The sequence below is a fragment of the Leguminivora glycinivorella genome, chromosome 2, assembly GCF_023078275.1.
Source record: "Leguminivora glycinivorella isolate SPB_JAAS2020 chromosome 2, LegGlyc_1.1, whole genome shotgun sequence".
Lineage (NCBI taxonomy): Eukaryota > Metazoa > Arthropoda > Insecta > Lepidoptera > Tortricidae > Leguminivora > Leguminivora glycinivorella.
The window spans coordinates 27,330,693-27,347,854 of record NC_062972.1 but is presented as its reverse complement, the minus strand read 5'-3'; the positions used below and the strand labels follow the sequence as shown (position 1 = coordinate 27,347,854).

General features: G+C 35.5%; 1 protein-coding gene across 1 annotated transcript in view; it reads right to left on the bottom strand.

The window, feature by feature from the left end:
• LOC125242217 (protein Wnt-7b-like) overlaps positions 1-17,162 on the bottom strand; it is a 108,909-nt gene that overhangs the window by 47,512 nt on the left and 44,235 nt on the right. Inside the window, 1 exon segment of the mRNA XM_048150948.1 lies at positions 3,575-3,922. Within this exon segment, the coding sequence (XP_048006905.1) occupies positions 3,575-3,771 (197 nt within the window). The 5' untranslated portion in view covers positions 3,772-3,922.

The following is a 17,162-nucleotide window of genomic DNA, read 5'->3' as shown; positions in this document are numbered from 1 at the left end:
TTGACAGGGACCGGTGCTGTAATGACGTACGATGAAGCATGTCCGGAATTACGTAAATAACATATGCTTTTGTAACTTTTTTTATTACAAAAAGTGTACAGGATTTATTTTCGTCACATAGTTCCATTTAATTAATCTTTTATTTTTTTAGGGGACGGTTTAGAACCAAAATAGCTTCTTTGATAATTATATACATAGAGAATTTCAAAAACAAGTAAAGTATTTGTATATTTTCAGAGTTTTGTGATCAGCTGCTACCATCAGATCATTGTCATCAGATATATTGCTTGGAGTTATTGCAAGAGATTGGTAGGAATTAGTTCAAGAGTCTTTTTTACCTACCTTATCTTTTTCTATCAAAATATCTGGTTAGTCCATCGCATAGATATAGATAATAACAATAAGCAAAAGGAACATCTGACAGTTTATAACCGCATCTTCTGAAATTATGTTCTTAATATGCAGTTGTCTATGGTATTTAACATTTCACGATGAATAACGATGATGATCAGTTCTCAATAGATGAATGGTCTGGTTACTCCACACTCGAAAGGAAAATTACACCGAACAGATGAGTACAGACGTTACGAGTACCAACTATCGTGACTTCACAACTTTACTACATCACTCACACGCAATCGGAACCGAAGGAAATTGACTGACAGCACTAATCATACACCCATTCCGTCGCTTACGGTAACGTCTACGTTAAAGTTCACCCACTAAACATATCTCCATAATGAGAAAACGTTAACTTTTGCGTAAACGTCGAAGATGTTTACGGAATCGAAGGGCGAGTAGGCGGGGCTGTTACGATCCAAATTCAAAATGATCGCCTGTCATAACTAAAATCACTCGTATACCAACCTAAAACCTTATCCGCTACAGGTAACGGTTTGAAATTGAGTACGCAAAATAAAGATAAAGGTGATTTCACACTGTCTTTCATGTTATAGTCCGTTGAAAGGATTGGCAGTAATGATGGGTTAGGCTGCATTAACTTCGTTCCCAAATCAAGTAAAGCGTTATTTAGTATGCCGTAAAAACCGATGTCACACGAAGTTTTACGAACTTTGACGAAGATTAGATTGAAATATTTTAACATATTCAAATTATGGCAGTTTACGTGTCGTCGGTGGATTAAAGTAGTAAAATAAAGGTTTAGTTTTATAGGTACCGCTTAGATTAAATTAAAAACAGCTTTGAAGCTTAATGGGCTGTTTTATAACTTTAGTTTTTATGGTCGTAAAAGAAACGTTAGTTGAGAAAAAACTTGTGTCTTTTAAAATCGCAAATATGAAAACAACTCGCACACATGGATTTGTGTAGCCATTTTTTACATTTAATAGAATAAAACAGAAAAAACCCCATGATTGACAACATTCTCATTTTTTTTAAACGCTTTCAATGGTGATTGGCCTCAGTTTTGCCATTCAGTGGCATAACAAAAAGCGCTCAAATAACAAACATTTTACGATTCCCAGAAACCAAAAATGTTAACAAGCATTTTTTCTTCAAAAATATTATAATTGGCCCAGTGGGCGTACAAACTCTGCAAAAGGAATTATATTCAAAGCACGCTTTGGGCGATACCTTTATTATTATAATATAAATACAGATGGGATCACAGAGATAGCAAAAATAATAGTTGTTATGTAAAAAATATTAAAATTGTATGTACATTATGTACTTGAAAATTGGGACGGCCTATTAGCTGATTTGTATTAAATTGTATTGTTCATGATTATTTTTTTATGTTTTATTCAATGTACGTGGAAACGTGTAGGCTTATTGCGTATAATAATAAATAAATTTTGGAATATACATTATATGTTTTAAGGTAATGAGAAGCAATCCTGACTGTGGGATTATTTCAACTAATCTATAATTATATTTTCCATGTTTAATAATATTGAGCGTCAGTGAGTGTGTTCATTATATATATTTCTTAAAAGCTACATTAGAAATAAGAATTTACGAACTATGCAACAAATAGAGAGTACAATCCAATTTACTTAATTTACAAAAAGCTTATTTGATTTACTAAAAATAAGACAGTCTAGCTAAAAAGAGCAGAAATTAAGAAGTTTCAGCATCGTAGTGTTTTTTTTTCTTTCTTCTTTGTTAATCAATATGTGAAGAACACGGAACGAGAGTACGACGCTGCCACTTTTTAATTTGTACAATTTTTAGCCAGACTAAAAAAAAAATATAAATATGAATCATGTCCCAAAAAACATAAAAAAAGCTAAAATAACCCACAAATGCACCTATTTACCTCTTTCATACCGAAACATCTTCTATTCAGCCCACGTCCTCCGGGCGTAGTTTTTGTTTGTTTTGTGTTATTGTAAATCGGTTTTTATGCCCACATTGCGGATTTATTGGGCGTAATTATAGGGTACCGCATAATGCTGTTCATCCTTGGTTTAGGGTTCCGTTTCCGTTTCATTGAGCAGGATAATACCCCCGTTATTTTTGACAAATAGGAATCCTCAGAGATAGGACCTTTTGAGATCGCTCTGCCGTCTGTTATAATACTCTAACGTCTCTAACATACATTTAGACGATTTAGACGCATTCATTACATGGAAACAGTGTCAAAATAACATACGTTTTCATATTTATATTTAATATAATTATACATTTTCATTTAATGCGTACTTTGTCGTCGTCGCCGTGTCGTTGCATCAACACCGTGACGTATTCAAAAATATTTTAAACTCACGATAGAGACCCTGTGCATATGACATTTATTAAAGTAGACGAAGCTCTCTGTTTTTAATTTATGCTTTTATTTTATTTTCATTTAATGTGATTTTATTGTGAGAATGTTTTTGTGAATGATAGTGACCAAAATATAGTGCAATGAATGTAAGGTCGTAAAATATTACATACTTTAGTGAATATGTATAATTGTATATGCTTCAAATTCCTTTATGTATATATAATTATATTTCGCAAAGGTATCCATTACCCACCACAAATTTCTCCACGGAATTTCGACTAAATACGACCTCTCGTACTTAACTGGTTCTTTGCATCAATCTCATGTCGATGCCTCAATAAGAATAACGTATAACTCGATAATTCGACGTTTATTGACGTTATTTATTACATTATTTCTTATAAGCTACCAATATGAACCTGCCATTATGCAATCATGATAACAAGATGATAATTTCGTTACAATGTGATACGTACTAAACGTAGTAACGATAAACTTATTTCCATAACGATGCAAAAGTGCTGCGTATTTTTAATATTTTTTTATAAAATTAAAAAAAGGTTTGGTCAGAAATTTTAAATATAAGGATATTTACCCTGAAAGCTTATACAAAAATGTTGTAATTGTAAAATGTTCAGACAGAAAATTATAGGTCGTAGAACTTTTTGTAAAACTTTCTAACAATTATATCTCAATGCATGTAGGAACAAATGCATAAGGCAACAATAATAATTCTTTGTATAATATTTTGAAAATATAGATTATGTCTCAAGTTCCTTAGCATTATAATCGTATTTATTATTTTACTAATGATTCTAAATTAATTATTAACAAAAATCCACTCACCGAACACAAAGCAGCACAAAAAATAGTACAATCCACCAATCGAAGCTGCGGTGTGCGTTTCGCGCGCGTTGCGCACAGTGTTTCACACTGTGTTGTGCACTGTGTTGCACACTGTCTTGCGCACTGTCTTGCACACTTTGCCCGGTGTGTCCGTCCGGCGCGCGAACCTCTCTGCCCGCCCGCACACATGCCAACATCGTTTCACATCCTAGTTATTTTCTATTTTATCCCACACACACACTTTCATTTTAACATTGTTTCACTGTTTTGTAGTTGGGTTGTTGATTGGACCACTGTGTTGAATCACATTGTTGTTACGTTCAGGTAGTGTCAAGTTTTCGGTACGACCTGTAAAAATGAAATTGAAATTGAAAATATGGAAAATTGAAATTTATATTTAAATTGTTTAATTGCTACTACTAACCGCTTGAGTGAAATGAATCGTGGTAATACTAATGCCTAAAACAAATCCATGACAGAAGTATCTATAGAATAATACCTATAGAACAAAATGTTAATAAAACCTGATTTATGTCTTCGATTTTTGGAACGCAAATATGACTATTACTGGGTTATTATTTTTAGGTAAAATTGCTATTTGACGATGATCAATAATTTACTGTCAGTATTTTTTGTACTTATGCGATTTTTTTTTTAACTTCTTTGATAAAATATTCATTCATTGTTAACTATGTACTATACCTGACCCAGACCATATTGTATACGCACAATTAAGTACTTTATATGTTCACCAGACCGATGCGAACTAATGTGACATTCATGCCATATCACATTGTAAACCAAACAAAAAGAGATACCCACAATTGTGTACATTGTGGGTTACATAAATATGTTATGACACGTTTTAGACACCATTTCAAAGGCATGTGAATTAATTTACTACACGATGTATCAAAAATAAATAGGTACGGTCAGTCAAGAAAGTGGTTTACCACTTTTCGACTCTATTTGAAACATAAGGTCGAAAAGTGGTAAACCACTTTTGTGGCTGACTGTACATGTGTATGTGATAAAACAATAATACTCATAACCATACATTTTAATTTTATTCAGTTTAGTTTTAATTATCTGTATTATCCACCCTATACATTTGGTAGTTATTAATAAAAAATGTTTCGATAACCGTAGATATTATAAAATGTTATAGGTATTACCCAGGTGGGTAACCAGTAGATCTTAGGTATTTGTGTATGCTTACTCGTCATTGGACCTTCATTTTCAAATCTGTGTAAAAAGCAAACGTTTATATTGTGAGTTAGTTTAAAATTTAGTACCTATTTGTGTTGTAATATGGGCATCACTGTGCCCACTGTGCGTCGAATTCTTAGGATAAACAAGTACAATTGAAATATGCATAGAAGCGTTATTTGACATAATAATTGATGAGGACCAAGGTCAAAATGTGCGAAACTGGGGCTGAGAAATTCATGCGTTATTTCTTGTCTTGTAGAACCATTAATTATTTTGGAAACAAGGAAGTTTTTATAAAGCTGATTGTACATAGGAGTACTACATATAATAGTAGGTATACAATAGATATTATTATATCTCAACTCAACGTACAGGGGCGAGTTGTCGTTCAAACCATACTACAACCATACATAATACAGAACAAGTTTTATTATGGAGCCAGAATAATCTATATCCGATATTTTGAGATTTCGAGGTTGGTTTTATAATGAAAGTTGTTCAGTATGATCATATTATCAACCCTAAAATTACAATAAGACATAAAAAGAAAAAGTTTGTAAAAGTACACACTAAAAATGAACAGTAGGTATAAGATTCTGCAAGATTTTAGACAACAATGTGTTCACTCCTCAAAGCCATATTGTGCGGAAAGTGGCACGCGTGTCGTGTGAGGAAAGGAAATTAGGCATATTTATAGAATGCACTAGTGTTCAGTAATTCTACGTTTTACGGCCTAGTGTTTGTTTCCTTGTTCGTTCTGCTATTGAAACTGAAACATGTATATTGTCAGTAAGAATTATGTATCATGTATCCACTAACTGTGTTTGGCATATTCTAAGAACATGTCTAAAACAGTGACTTCGATTGATCTGGCTAAACGTTACTGCTGCTGCATTCGTAGCTATAACTAAATTCCTTTATTAAATATGTTAAGATTTTCGTTTTGTTATTACCTAATATGGATTTTTGATAGTATAATATTAATGGACTTTAAAACTAATACATTTGCTAGTTATTTATATAAAACGGTGAAAAAAGAAAATATCAAAATAAGTACATATAAAATATTTGATTTAAACTTTCATTTCTTGCAACATGTACCTACAGTTGTACACCCATATCAAAATACCTAAAATTTACAATTTGGTACTGAAAGAAATAATTAATAAATATTTTTACTTTGGTAAAATAGGCTTAAGTGTAGGAAAATAAATAGAGTAAAAATCTAGACAGTAAAGATTAAATTAGGACTTATCATTAGAAAAAAACCTTAACTATGAACTTATAAATAAAACTATAACTAAACTAAAACTACCTATAAAATAAAACCCTATAAATAAAAAAATGGTTCTAAATCTGAGCCGACCGGTAGGGTGCCCAGAAGGCTGGCAGTATTGCCGCACTGAACTAACTAGCTAACTAACTAACAAGCGTATAATATAATGCAAGATTTTAAACGAAAAAAATGCCCAGTTTCATACGTATCGAATGTCAAGTGTGTGTAATAAATAAATAAAATACAATTTAAATATAACTTATAAATCTCCGTAGACGGACCCGATGTCCCCGCATCGTTGTTTATACAAATTAACTTGACATTAACAATCTTAATAGCATTCTCATGTACCATTAAGAAACAAACGAATGCCTACATTACCTACCGCTCTATAAGGTGATAGACATCTTGTCCAGATAAGAGTACATGGAAAGCTTTTAGAGAATGCAAAATTATCTTGGTTCTTCAAGACATGATTTTGCAAATGTTTATTTGTTTAAGTTTAACCTTTATTGCGGAATATAAGAAAGTAAAGATGGTTTATTCGCTTTAGAGCGTCTTTTTCAGTCAGCTTTTATTAAATTAGGGTACATAGTCAACGTCATAATGGATTATGCTTCGTAAGCGCTTCGGTGCTAGCTCTCCATTTGAATAATTTCGATTGCCGCGTAGCTTCAACGATTGTCGTCTAAACAAATACACATAAAACACCGAGTAAAGATCACATTTAAGACGATACGGTAGGGGTCAATTCTCCATACAAACGCTCTGGACTATTTCCTCCTGGTTTTTGAAGATAGAGCAATGATTTTTTCGACACAGATTGTTATTATTTTTATCTGTGTCGGACCGTTTTGATTTTTTTGATATTCTGCTTTTTAAAGACTCTAGAGCCAATCAAAAATTTCCAAAAACGGCCTTTTTCATTGTGGCGCAAAAAAAGGTGTGATACTCAAGATTGGTAACAATTAACCAAAAAAGCTAAACGGTCCGACATAGATTATTTCTAAATTTAAAGATTATTTCATTGTTATTCAGATTCTCAAATTTCGTTCCGATTGATTAAGTTTTGAAGGAGGAAAGAGTCGAGAGCGGAACCTCGATTTTAAAGATTTTTTTGAAATATCTTTTGACCGAGTTGTTCTTAATGGACAATTTTTTTTCGACAAATCTAGTTAATAACACTTGTATATTTAACTGAAATTCCCAAGTTGAAAGGGGGGCTCCTTTCCATTTTAGCACGGAAAGATTAAGAAATCTTTCCGTCGAAGGTTACGTTAATATCAACGTAGCTTAGATATTAGATACCTAGTATCTAAAACACTTACCTATCTGCAGGCCTAGCCGAAATGACAATCGTTGGCGCTAGACGCCGATCGAGCGTAGTCTGGCTCTGTCGCGCCTGTACGGAAGCCCGATAGAGATAGCGCGTTGGCTTCGTATTCTGCTGTTTCTCATCACAGAAGGTTCCTTGTGATTCTTAATACATTATATAAGAAAACTAGCTTTTGCCCGCGGCTTCGCTCGCGTTAAATTCGAAAATTGTGAAATGCTCCATACAAACTTCCACCCTCCATTTTAGGGAACTGGGACAAAAAGTAGCCTATGTCACTCTCCAATCTCTCCATCCCTTCAACTATCTCTACTTAAAAATCACGTCAATTCGTCGCTCCGTTTTCCCGTGAATTACGGACAAACGACCAGACAAACACTTTCTCATTTATAATATTAGTATGGAACTATGGATTCCAATAGAGACGTCCATATTGTCCCCTTTACAACCGGAACGCCACGTTTTAAGCATGCAATTTTTGCACCTATTCAGTTTCTATTAAAATTTTGCGTCGCTAGTATACGCCCTAAAATATTTCCTAACATCTTAACATTCAAGTGATTATCTTAATACCTATATTTACGTAGTTAACTTAACAAACTGTCTAACAACATAACTACCGAAATGCTTGAGGCAATAGCGGAAAATGTGGAATATAAATGGGCAGTTATAAACCATAAATAATGGTAAATGTAAACACTTGTAGTATAAATTTGCTGTAATATGGTAAACTGATCGTAGGTAAAGACTGATTTAGATTGATCCATTAAATGAAAAATAATCATTCAAGATTTAGATAATAAGCACATAGGTTTTTGCGAGTAGTTTCTTTTTGCATTATTTTATCATATTTTTTTGTTTTTATCTAAGCCTAGCTAAGATGACAACCTTTATATATATTTTTTGTATTTACATACATAATACTTACCTACTACGTGTACCTATGCTATGCAAGTGTGGAAATAACTTTTGGATGATCTAAGACCGATGATGATGACTTGTGAAACGTAAATCCTTATTTTACACGGACATGAGAATAAAGATTGCTTTTACTCCACGAGTACGAATACTCTTTGCATTTCGCTTAAGACCTTGCAAATCTTGTTGGTATTGCTGCCATTTAAAATATGAAATACAGTGTTTCATTATTTACATGTCTTTGTTAAGACAAAACAATTGACTGCGCACATAGCTGGCTGCTCCGAATCCCTACCGTGACTCTTTGACGTTTTACAATACTACTTGATAGTGTAAACGCCACGCAAAATGTATGTAAAATTCGGTTCTGGTGAGTAACCGTTTGGGGACGCTACTCAATTTCTCCATACTTAAAATATTGACTGTCATTTTCAGACTTTTGGCTGAAGGGTTTAGTATTTTTGCGGTTCCGGGGCAACCTGCCGAATCCTACACCTTAGTTAGACGACGCAACGGAGCCACTCTGTTACGTTGTCGCCCAAATATACCTAATATGTAAATTTACGATCCTTTTTATATATAATTTTGTATTTACCTTCGGTTTGTGTCTTGCTTTGTATTTTGTAGTTTCACGGTACCTTAGTGTAACTGAACTGTAATGCTGTGTTGCTTTTTTGATTAAATAAATAAATAAATATTGCCGTGATGTTATTATATCGAGTAACATGTTTTAAAAACGTTAGATCCTCATGGTAGAGGGTCTATAACATTCACCTGTTACACAGAGTCGATAACTAAACAGGTTTACGATTTAAGTCCAACAAATCTACTGTCTTGGCTCTGTAATGGATCACCGCGCGATGTGAGGAGATTGGATGTGACTGCCATTTACAATGGTCCTTGGCCAATATATTATTTGCAAACAGGGTAACTATCCATGTCACAATCGCTTACGCTTCGCAAGCGTATTGTATCTAGCTCTTCCTATCGCTCTTCTGTTGGCAGAGTATAATCACAGTATACTAAAGAGTACTATCGTACAGTATGGTCACTCCCGATCCCCGCTGAAAGTGCCGCCCACCCCCTCTCGGTTACCTCACAGTTACCGCCTGTCAAAAACACGAACAGTCGACCTGTCATATTTCACTCATACAAACATAGTACGCGTTCACCTACACGAGCTAAGACTGTGTGCTAGGAATGCGCCTCTTTCAATATATTTGATCACCAGTGTCCGAGGTGTGGTATAATAAAGACTACTGGTAGTAGCGCGACAGGGCCAGTCTGATGCGTTTCGATCGCCACATTAGCGTCAACGATTGTCACTTCGTCTGCGCCGGCACTTGACTGCTAGTGATGAGTGCGTAGCCGAATGCACAAGCGCTCACGAAACGCTCACGATAATATGCCGCTATCTATCTCTATCGCTCTTGGGTATTTGATAGAGCCAGACGCATTTCTGCGGCGTTTCGCATCGCGAAAAACGAAATGAAACGAAATCGATACGCCGCAGAAAGGTAGTCTGGCTCTGTCGCGCCAATACGCAAGAGCGATAGAGATAGATCTACGAGAGTTTCGTTTCATGAGCGTTTCGCGATAGCGTTTGTGCCATTCGGCTACGTACCCAGGGTGCGTAGCGAATCCAATGGGATAGCCTTTCCGTTTTACAGTGTTTTCATTATTAAATAGAGTGTCCACCGGTTATATATGATAGGCGTGTTTAGTCGATACACGTAGAACTCAACATCATAGTGTAATAATGGAAAAATGGATCAGTTACATTTGTCCCCCAGTCGGGATTCAACCAATTTGAATCCTAGGCCACTCTAGAACCCTGTCTCATTTAAACCATGTTCTATTTGCCTAATAAGTCACATTGTTGCAAAGGTAAAGGACTTTCAACTTTATAGGTGAAAGGAATATTGAAATGAGGGGTTAACAGCCGAGAGAAATCACTAAAGTAAATTGAAATCACTAAAGTCCGACGCCAAACGAAAGCGAATTGAAACGCAAGCGCGATTAGATTCTACTATCTGGGTGCCATTAATATTCTTTCCGTATCGCTCCACGCTTTTCCATCTTTGCCACTTCAGATGGTTGACATCTTGGCATTCGTCAATTCTGCGTTTCTCCGGAAATTTCCTACTTTACACTAAACCTAAACTGTGAAATTTAATGAAGCTTGCGATATTTTCAAAAACACCTTATAAATATTTTAGTTTAGCGGAAAAAGGGCTGATCTAAAGACAATTTCGACAAATGCCGTTAAATATCTTAAGTCTAGTTTTTTAACAATTACTGCAAAAAGGTATGCGATGGAAATTTTACGTTATAAGAATATTAGTTTAATGGAGTATTTTAAGTGCGCCCTCGATTTATACCTGTTTTGAATAAAATAAATAAATACAATTTAATACAATAAAATTATTGGCACCATAGTTTCTACTATGGATCCAAGAAGTAAAACATACGCTTTTATAGTTCGACTATCATACGCATTCACTGCCATAAGCCCGCCATTGTGGATTCAATTAGGGTTGCATGAGACTTTAACTATGATCCAGTTTAACTTATAAGTTCTTTATATAGAAAACAATACTTGTTTTCAATGTTTTACTATAGAAAGACCTTCTAAACAGTTTTTTTTTATATAAAACATATAGTAAACTCAGCTATAACGCTATTGTGTTTTAAAAGAGATACTGAAACCATTATTCCACAGTTCTGTGATATAAAAGAGTCATTGTGACGTATAGCGCGATAAGATATAAAAGGCATTAGAAAACGACTATTAACGCTTTTCAAAGCTATATAAACGTATCCTGAAAACTTCATTATACAGCAAAATAGCTCTATAATGGTATTCATATCACTACTACAGGCACACCTCGGACACTGGCGATCAAATATATGAAAGAGGCGCGTTCCTAGCACACAGTCTAAGCTCGTGTAGGTGAACGCGTACCATGCTCGTATGAGTGAAATATGACAGGTCGACTGCTAGCACTGTCAGGTAACCGAGAGGGGGTGGGCGGCACTTTCAGCGGGGAGCGGGAGTGGCCATACTGTACGATAGTACTCTTTATTATACTGTGCTACAGGGTTAAATACTGTAGCAGTGTTTTCCAAAGCCACTATATCCCAAATTAGTGGTATAGTTACTCGTAGGTTTTAATTTCTGTTAAAATACGACTACTAAAAATACTATAAGCGGCTTGTTGGGAACCTTAATAGCGCAAATTGATAGCATAACAGTGATTCCTAACACTATTATACAATAATATTGTTCTTTAGTAGGTTATTTGATCCTGTTATAGACCAGGCCTATAGCGGCTCTATAAAATTGTGATATAAACGTTTACATCACTTCCTAATAACACCTTTTAGCTGTATAACACAACAACTATAGCGGCTTGTCGGGAACCTTAATAGCGCAAATTGATTGCATAACAGTGATTTCTAACACCATTATATAATAATATTGTTCTATAGTAGTCAAATTTGATCCTGTTATAGACCAGGCCTATAGCGGCTCTATAAAATGGTGATATAAACGTTTACATCACTTCCTAATAACACCTTTTAGCTGTATAACGCAACAACTATAGCGGCTTGTCGGGAACCTTAATAGCACAAATTGATTGCATAGCAGTGTACAATAATATAGATCTATAGTAGTCATATTTGATCCTGTTATAGACCAGGCCTATAGCGGTCTATAAAATGGTGATATAAATGTTTACATCACTTCCTAATAAATTGCTTACATTACGAATTTGTCTACTCGTTACGGTAATTTCACGGAAAATGTGTTTAGTATTTCAAATTTTACTGTCTATCTAATAATTATGTAGGAATATGCAAGGAAACACGCGAAAATATCCACGGTACTTCACCGTCTTTGGCGAGTTTACAAATGCAGTTAAATTTACATTTATTGTATTATAAAACACTCATAAATCAGTAGCAAGTGCACTTTAATTCCGTTCCAAACCCCATGTTTGAAGTTTATAGGCCATAAGATCGAAAACAAGAGCAGTAACTCCAATTCAGTGTGATTCGGACAAGACCAAGGCCTGTCTTAAAAATAGAAGTTGATAAGGACTTCTTGTGCCATTCAAGAGAGTTCAAGTTCCAATGAATCTGACTGGATGTACAAAATAGGCAGGTAATCGTGGCTTGTACTTAACCTTATTGGGTTTTAGTTGTTACGATCTTACGATTACAATAACTAATAAAATTAGCCGATATCAATTAAATATATTCAGTAGAATTTTCCTTGGAAGTAAATACATCGAAGTACATCCTGCAGCAGTGAAGGCTAGAGTTGTCTTACTTTTGTTGGTCCCACTGACCTTGCGTGCTGCCTTTTCTGTGTTAACCAATTTTGTAAATCTTGTGAGATTGCGAATGGATAATCGTTCACGAATTATAATCATTATGATACCTACTGTTTAAGATTTATCAATCAGAAGCATCCCTATTCCTTAGCGTTGTTCGAATCGGTCAGATAAGGTCTGTCATAAGTGTCATAACTCTGTGGCCTAGTCTTCTTTCCCGTCGAATTATTCTTGGCAGAGCAGTCGTGGCTTTCAAGGACGAATGATTCTACGCTGTCTCCCTGCAGATGCTTCTCTTACGAGTATGTGTCAAGTAGGGTGTTGGTAAGGGCTTCGATCTCATCTGTGCAACGCATTGGGGAACGATATTGGCCTAAATCCATTGAGCCATCCAAGGACAAGATTCCATGGCATGATCTTCACTTCGCATCATATGTCCGAAGCATCTGATACGCGATGTTACCTAAGCTGAAAGCCGCTCTTTCACTCTGAGTTCTTCAAGTATGCAGTCGGTAAGGTATAGTCCAAGATACTGGCAGCATTCTTCTCCAAGATTGTGGCCTGGTATTCAGCGGTAATGTGCGACGTCGATTAGAACAAGCAACTGAGACAACGCGCCTGGGAGTTATGGCTTGTAAAACAAATATATGTTAAGAGTTGTTACAACATAGGTAATAAATTGAAGAAGTAATGAGAGTACGCATTCCTTTACAGACCAGTATCTATGTACAAACTAATATTTCAATCCCTTGTGTATTAAAAAATGAAATGTAGGTATAATAAAACTATATTATATGGATGTTTGTCAGACTCGTCTTGTCAATGTATTTTTTTTTTATACTACGTCGGTGGCAAACAAGTATACGGTCCGCCTGATGTAAAGCGGTCACCGTAACCTATGGACGCCTGCAACTCAAACAGTGTCACTTGCGCGTTGCCACCCCATTAGAAACTTGTACACTCCCTTTTGCTGTGTTAAGTACACAGCAAAAAGGAGTGTACAAGTTCCAAGGAGGGTTCGGGTTGCCGACGACTCAAAGGACAATAGACGGAACAAGTTAGTTCCGTAAGTCCTCCCGTCATCAGCACACCGCACCCTCGTTGAGCTCTGGCAGCCTTACTCACCGGCAGGAACACAACACTATGAGTAGGGTCTAGTGCTAATTTGTTAATTTATCACACCTGTGTGCGTTGTCGAATGCACAAACGCTCACGATATTTATTTATTTATTTAAACTTTATTGCACAAAGGGAAAGGGATCCACTGACATAATTTGTTTGTTTTTTATTTAAATTAATCAGACGTTTTTTTATGGGGCTTTACTTAGACCAAACCGCATAACTAGACCGAAGACGAAAAGCCAAAAAAGTGCCAAAACGACATTCCACTTTAAAAATATCCTCTCTTCTTTGTGTCAAGTTACAGACGTATAAAATTGACAAAATGTCATCGGGGGTATTAACCAGCTCCGTATAAAACTCACGCGCAGCGTTCGCGTTCGGTTCGAGTACCCGTTTTCGATTATCGAGCTTCGACTCGGTTAATTAATATCACGGCCCGCCCGCTAGCGTAAACATTGTTAAGGCTAGGTCGATAGGTGTAGCTATTCTTGTCATTCATTCCTGTCTACTCACATGCTTCCAGTAGCTAGAGATACGAGCTTACACACCTTTGAATTGCTTGCAGTAGCTGAGGTTTACATAGCGGGCTATGGAAATGGCTGACTTTTTTTTTATGGGATAGGAGGCAAATGAGCAGACTGGTCGCCTGATGGTAAGCGATCACTGCCGCCCATGGACACCCGAAACACCAGAGGTGTAGAGGTGTTGCAAGCCTTTAAAATGAGACGCTCTTTTCTTGAAGGTTTGAAGGTCGTATTGGTCCGGAAATACCGCAAGCGACAATTTTATGTCTAAGTAGTTTAGGGTGCCTTTTATGAAAATCCAAATCTCGTGAGTGGTTATTACGGTATCCACTGGGTTTTTTGGGGGAGTGTATGCATGGAGCCGAAGCCAAAAAATAAAGAATTTTGAAACTTTTATGAAATATAAGGGATACACCAAATAGATGCTTTGCCACTTTTGCCAGCGTCATGCGATGCATTCAGAGGCAGCACCTGCCAGGGTGTAAGGGCTATTTGAGAGTACCTTTTCTTGTAATCAATAGTTTTTGAACTGGAATAGACAGCCCAGAATTTTGAAACTAATACTAGAATGTCACCAAAGACTTACGGAAGTGTACCAGAAATCCCTGATGAAGAAGATAAAAGGAAGAGTTTTTCTACGAGATTCCCCGCTGTTGGTATCTCTGGTCCTGACCATCATGCCGGCTGTCAAAGTCTCTGTACTGGCGTGATAGCAATAAAGCGTCTAATAATAAGAAATGTGGAAAAAATTGAATGCATTGCCCTTAAGTGCCGGTCACGCAGAGCACTCTTGGGAGTTAACTAAATATTTGTCAATCGGTATTCATCGAAATTATTCGGCATAGACCAATCAACGGGTTTTTTGTATTTATGCCATATGAGTTATTTATTGTTTGTTACAATTAGTGCATGCTAGAGATGGGCCGAATATTCGGTAAATATTCGGTATTCGGCATATTCGGCAAGTTTTTCAATGTTCGTATTCGGCCGAATAATTCGGTTGCATTGCCGAATATTTACCGAATAAACAAAGTAAATAACTAATGAAGATCCTACGTATTCCATTGGATACATAATAAGCTCCTATTTTAGTAGCTTTCTAAGGATCTACTAAAAAGAGATAATTTACCTACGAGTCAAAATATAAATACAATTGTTTTGTAAAAAAGTTAAAAAACCGTGAAAGGTTAAAAAGTTTAAGAGTTGAGAAGAGTTCAGAGTTGTTTTAACTAAGTTTTAGTTATCCACTAAATCATAAAAACATAGTTGTAGTAACATATTATTATGTAATCGCAATCCTTTAATAGTTTTACTGTTATTCGTGAGTTACAGGTCGTGCATAGAACTTTAAAAACATAAAAGATGTCAGGACAAGTCTATCTAGTCTATACCCTGAAAACATTGAATTAGCAGTCGCACGATATAGCTGTTTTACAGTTCAGCAAATACATTGCTACCAACTTAACAAACCAATTCGCAGAGTCGAGACTCCTTCGTTTTCTGCTGCGTTATTGGCGACGCGTCGAATCGCATTCAAATGTATAGAACTCGATTCAACTCGGCTCCATTCGTCTTAGTGGCCAGGCTTCAAAGAACCATACCATAGACAGTTTTATTTTCATGTTTGCACTCAAACTGCATATCAAAAGTAGGCGGTCCACCTAGATAACTAAGATGACTGAAAGTAGGTATTTGTTGAATTTATAATTTTCTTTCAAAATAAGTGCTTGGTCGTAGAAAAAGTATAATATGCAACAGGTCGTTTAACTGAGTCAAAAAATGCTCGTGGCGTCTTTATTAACAATTTTCGGCGCCTCAAATTGTTACCCACGCCACTCACCTTTTTTGACCTCTTTTAACGACCAGTTGCATAAAATACTATAATGAACATACCCTTTAAAAATATGGCGTAACCGAATATTCGGCCGAATGTTCGGTCCGGTAAGAGTTGAACCGAATGTTCGGCCGAATATTCGTATTCGGCAAAGTCCATATTCGGCCCATCTCTAGTGCATGCTATAAACTGAAAATCTAAAATTTCAAGCTTAAATTAGACTTTTGTTAAATTTTATTAAAGTAAAAACGGAATTTTTAAAGCGTTTGTATTGATGAAAAATCTAAAGTAACAAATTAATTTAACTAAATTAAAAAAGCTGTGACTTTAAACTACCTACTTACAATATTATATCTCCTAAATTAGTCCAACCATTAGATTTTGTTATTTTGGTAGGAAAAGCTAATAGTTTAGATACGTATATATATAAGATCAAGAATTTCATCATAGACTTAGTTAAATAAACATTATAGCTTCTTGATTTTTTACTACGACACCCATGGAAGGAAACGGGTGGTGAAATTCTTAGCGCGTCGCCAGATGGGGCCATAGGTACATTTAAATAGGTACATGATAGTCATATATATTATTATGATTAAATAGTTTCATTAGTTGGAATTCTCGTAAAAGTATAAAATATGCCTCGTTGATTAAGTTATATGCTCGACTCATGTTAGTTCAGTCCTACTTAATGAACTTTAATTATTTACGCATAATTAACCACACACGACTTTAACATGTACTTATTTAATTAATACGATTAGTAAACATTTTTATATCGTCAAATTATTACAAACATGGTAGTTAAAACGTACCCATTGATATTTGTAATTATTAAAAATAAAATTGAATTTAAAATAAGTAGGTACATAATACATAGGACCTCCCAGTTGTGTGGAGTAAGTTGAAGAGAAATTTCTCTGTAGTTTAATGTACATATATATATAAATGTACCCCATACCCCCGCATAAGGCTAAACGGACAAGTGCTATAGAGAAATCACCCAATAGATGTCAAATTATAAACTGA